Raw genomic sequence first — 5,359 nt, 5'->3', positions numbered from 1 at the left:
CCCTGGTCGGCTGTTTACTGTTGTTCTGATCATAGTCTGTTGTTCTGCTTTTGTTGTTCTTTCTTCAACAAACAAAATCCAGCTGTTTAAATATAGAGGAAATATGCAGAAGCATATCTGATAGGGCGAGGCCAATTGACTGAATGAAGCATGCCATACCCAGACCAGGCTCCTTTACATGCCGACTCGGCGGTACAGCTTTCTTCGCGTCACATTCTCTAGGATGAACCGCCTCCCTGGATTCTTAGTGCTGAGGGGTGGGACTATAGAGTGACACTTAGTGGGTTAGCGGAGGATATGTTGAGTTTTCAATCGTCACAAGGGTGGCTCGTATTTCTTCACCTGGCTAGGATTCCACCATGGGCAAACCTCATGCTGCACACCAAACCCTGCTCCAGAGGGACGGTTATGGATAGCTTGGATTTAATGCAGCTTTAAGTTTCTGTAGGTGGCACTCTACTTGTTTGCTCTCTCTTTGCTATCACTGCTAAAAGCCACTGTGTATTTCTGATTATATTCCAATCAAATTGGAAATATGGCCTTGAAACAATAGAAAGTAAAATGTATTATCCTCTCTTTAAATGTGTTAGCAGGTACTGCAGAAGTAAACTGCTTTTTAATCAAAATACTGTCCCTTAATTAAATGCCATAAGCCTGTTTCATGCAAAATACCCTTCATACCTTTGTTTTTCCTCAAGAACTCCACCTCTCCCTCGTCTCTAGTGTTAATCCTTTTTTTTCTGGGGACCACCACAGCACAGGACAGGATCTGTTAAATCCCCTCCTACGGAGTCCTGTCATTTCTTTATAATACTGACTAACCAATAATGACTTTTATAAAAAAAAAATAATAATAAGTTTTTGACTTAGGGGCAACTAAGTGTATATAAATGATCAAGGATAACCATGATTGTTTTTTTGCATAAAAATGTTGCCAAGTGCAGCTGTTCTCTGTCTGCCTTTTCAGTTATGTTCAGCTTCCCTGACTGGCAGGGGTGGATCTAGAGGGGTGGCAGAGAAAAATACCTGGCTACCCCAGCTGCCACCTTAGTTTGGTGTCAGATTTAACACATGAATTAATTTGGAATATAACATATTAAAAATGGAAATTAATGTAATGAACATTTTAGACTACATGGAAATAAAACAATGTATTACTTTCTAATGCCACCTTTAGATATTTCTATTCAATGTTTTACTAAATTCCCACAATAATTTTTTTGAGTTCAAATATCGTCATTTGGGGGCTTTTCCAAGCAAATACTGATATATGTGATTGTTAATTATTTATGTGATTAAATCAGCAGATATTTCTGTCACCCCATGATTATTTCTCTATTTCTCTAGATTCTCTAGATTTCTGCTGACTGGATGTTATTAAGAGTTTAGGAAAGATAGATTGCAACTTAGGTCTGTGTGTAACTCATCCATGTGTTGTCCCCACACACAGTTTTGTGTGCAGTGTGCAGTGTTGTGTGTACTCACATTGACCACAGACTCTTTGGTCTGAGCCATGTCTGAGATGACACCGTCTGTGATCATCAGCAGGACAAAGTACTGGGAGCCATCAGTCACTTCTGCAGCACACCTAGCATCATAACACACACACACACACACACACACAGACACACACACACAGAAGTTAGGTGAACTGATCTGTGTGGGTCTGTCTGTCTGTGACAGTAGTTCAGAGTAACAACACATTTCTGATGTGGTGGCGTAGACAGCGGAATGATTTTTGCTCATTTGTTTAATGCATTTTACTCCCTGACTTTGAAATCCAGTGCTCTGTTTCCAAAAGAAGGATTAGTGAAAAATCTGAGTATGTTAACCCTGACATGAGGGAAAGACAGGTTACTCAATCTGTGGGTCAGTTACCTGGCCTAGCGGGTTTTGTCTATGTCTCTCTCACTCTTACAGAGCCAAACAGTTTTATTTCCTCATTAATTTGATTAAGTCTGTATCAAACCGGTATTGAAGGTTTACTGTGTGTCTGAATAAAACTCCTGGTCAGGACTATCTAAAGTTACTGCTTTTATGCACTGTCATTCATTTCTTTGAACACATTCACATGCAGACAGCTGTAAGTTTGCTAGAACACTTCCACTAAAATGTTTATTGCACATAATGTATAATCACAGTTTAAACAGTAAAATATGAAGCTTCAGACACGTAGGATCAATCATGCATGATGTGATTGGTCGCACTGATGGAACATAATTCATATAATGTTAGAGATTATATGTGAATATCTCTGAGTGAGCAGGATGGTGGTGCAGCTGCAGAGTTTGAAAAAAATAAATGCTTAAAAAGGCTGTGTATAGTCTGAACGCAATTTAACAGCATGTCACTGACTACATCAGCTTAACTAAAGCCACAAATGCCGTTCTGTAGGATAAGGGTAAATGGGAGCAACCCATCCGTGTACTTTGGTCTTGTGTCAAAGCTCGCCCTCCTTTGGGTAAAAGCAGCCACTCTAATTTGACTGTCGGTAACTGTGAATTCTTTGCCAATTTAATATCACAAAATAAGAATAGCGTTGATGCTGTTAGCAGCTTCAGTCAGCCGATTCATACGTTTAGAATTGGACCATTGACCGGATCATGGTACATTTAGATCCATCCAGGGTTCTGCGTACGGACGTAGTCGCATCTATAATATATACTATATATTAAAAAATCTATATTATATACTATATATATATACACCCCTAAATATGAGCTTTTAAATGGAGTGATGCTTTGTAGGTAAGTGCATAATCAGATATAATATTTATATAATATGATGGTTCGCTGCAGGTTGTTCAGTATGGGGATTTACAGTAAATGTTGAGAGTCCTTCCCTACCTGCACAGGCTCATAAAGTCCATAAAACAGTGTTGTATAATAGAGTATTTTTGTTCTACATTGTGTGTGTGTGTGTGTGTCGTGTGTGTGTAGGTGGTGTGTGTGTTGTGGTGTGTGTGTGTGTGTGTGTGTGGCGCACGGTAATGCAAGGATCCCAGCAGGGGGAGGAAGGAAGACCTGCTGTTCTGACTCACTGGTTTGATTGGCTCGACACTCTCAGTCTGGCCTTGAGGCTGGAGAGCGGCAAAACGTGGCAACTGTGCTCTCTCTCTGCCTGCCTTCCTGTCTGCTGGATTCCTCTCTGTCTTGTCCTCCTGCCTGTCTCAACATCCGTCCCTACCGTTTCTCCAATTTCCTTCTCATCACACATCGTTTCCATCCCCAGCCTCACTCTGGAGTCTCTGAAGATGAATGGGGATGGTACTATTGACAGGAGCAGGGGGGAACAAAATTGAACTGTTCTCTCTAAACTAAAGTCTGCTAGAATGCAGTCATCTTCCCAGTCACTTCAAGAATGGATCCTTTAACAAGCCATTGCCCTTTTTCCTGTCTCATACACGAATGGGATAGCGAGAGTCCAATTAAAAGACAATAAAAACATGTAGATGTTCCAGCACTTCTGTTGTAAACTGCCTCTTGGGACAGGAATATTCAGCACTCAATTTACCAGCATCAGTTATAACAATAAATGGACGGTGTGATCCGTGAAAAAAATTAAGAAAGCTTATTGGTTTAGCTGTTACTGAAGGAACAGAATGTGTGACTTCTTTTGACGCTTCAAACTAACAAAAAGCAACTGGACAACATAACCAGTTTTCAGAACGTCAGGAATAATGGCTTTGACAGAGGAGGGAGATGGTGGGTCACGTTTTAATGTTAGGCTACCTTAAATAAAGGGCATCGCATTTAAACCGGGAATTCCCAGTTCCAGAGATTCAGGTTTCCAACTAGAGAGAAGTCGGAAGAACGGCTAACCAACTCGACCTCAAAATCCACAGATGCTGCTTCCTGTGCGTCAGCTAAGTGAAAGCTGTGAAGTGATACTGTTTATTAGCAGCTTCTATCTTTTTGTGTCTTATTAAAAGTCAGTCGTGTAGGATGTCTTTTGTATGAGCAAAAGTACATCATAAGCATGGTGTTGGTTATCAATTAGTATGCTAACAGGTGGCTAATGGCTAACCTAGCTAGAGCTCGGTTTTCCAACCTGCTTGTACTGGAACGTGGTCAAACTTGGTGTGGATGTCATTCCAGTTCGGACTTCAGGACTTCAGGAGGTAAAATGAAACGCACCGATAACTAATGCTTTAACAATGGTAATGCACCGTAAATTGATGCCTAATGCTAGCTTGACACCACCTGATGAAAAGTTAAAAGTGGACAAGTTAAGAAAATGGGGTAAAAACAGGGAGTGTAGACTGAAACCTATTGTGGGGCCCATGAGGTCCAGATATTTCAGCATAAAAACATCTTAGATTTTATAATTACTGCTGATGGGGGTCTAAAATTAAGGAGTTCGGTCTAGACCTGCTCTATTTGAAAGTGTCCTGAGATTGAACTTTCTGTTATAAGAGTTGGGTCTATATAAGATAAGAATGTGAGGATTGAAACTGAATGAATTAAATGGTAGCAGAGGTTTGTCAGAAGCCCAAAAAAGCGATACCAGATCTCAAAGCAGAGTGTGTAACGAAAACAGAGACCTAAAGGTGTAACGAGACTGACGATTTCTCACAAAGACACGCTGAATCCACGAAAAGGCGAGGAGCATTTGGAACCTGAAATTTAAACTTTTAGGGGACACGTAAGTTAATTACGTGAGCCCTTGGTTTCGGTATAGTGTGGACTCAGCTCTCAAAAAGGAATATGCCTTAATATCGTGATCAGAAACAGCGCAAAATTCAGGGATTTAAGCAGTCAGATTTGTTAATTGCAATTGCAATTCAGATCGATGTTTAAGTTTGTATAAGCCCCAATTCGATAACAGAAGTTATCTCAGGACACTTTTCAAATTAAGAGCAGGGTCTATGACGAAACTCCTTTTAACATTTACAGAGACCCCAAACGGATGTGACCACCTATGAGCCAAGCACTTCGGCGAATGTCGGGCAAGGGAAAGGAAACGTTGCGCTTTAAACAGACAGAAACCTAGTGATGAGACCTCTCGGCTCTAGGGGTGGTCATTCTGCCTTGGACCAGTTTTGGTAGGGGAAGAGAAAGAGAGAGAGAGAGAGGAGATTGGAGAAGGAGGAGGGAAAGAGAGACAAGAATAGTAGATGACGGATGACGATCAGTGAGAAAAGAGGCGGTGTGGACATGAGCGCAACAGGTGGGGACAGCGAGCAGCGAGTAACAACAGTAAGCTGTAGGCGAATAATTAATATTAATTAATAGACTAATAATAATAACAGTGGATTTTAGCAATGTCACGTCTAGCAGGACCGATGGCAGGAGGGGTGGGGGGGCCGCCCTCCACCAGGATCCATGAGAAGCCGTGCAAGACAGAGTAAGGGTAGAGC

The 5,359-nt window shown here is 41.2% G+C and overlaps 1 protein-coding gene across 1 annotated transcript in view; it reads right to left on the bottom strand.

Moving 5' to 3' along the window:
• LOC118328075 (copine-9-like) overlaps positions 1-5,359 on the bottom strand; it is a 77,379-nt gene that overhangs the window by 10,099 nt on the left and 61,921 nt on the right. The window contains exon 12 of the mRNA XM_035661678.1: positions 1,482-1,588. Coding sequence (XP_035517571.1) covers positions 1,482-1,588 — 107 coding nt within the window. The remainder of the gene's footprint in view (positions 1-1,481; positions 1,589-5,359) is intronic.

The sequence above is a fragment of the Morone saxatilis genome, unplaced genomic scaffold (assembly GCF_004916995.1).
Source record: "Morone saxatilis isolate NCDOM2014 unplaced genomic scaffold, NCSU_SB_2.0 Contig18, whole genome shotgun sequence".
NCBI lineage: Eukaryota > Metazoa > Chordata > Actinopteri > Moronidae > Morone > Morone saxatilis.
The sequence above is the reverse complement of the archived record's forward strand: the minus strand, read 5'-3'. Positions and strand labels throughout refer to the sequence as shown.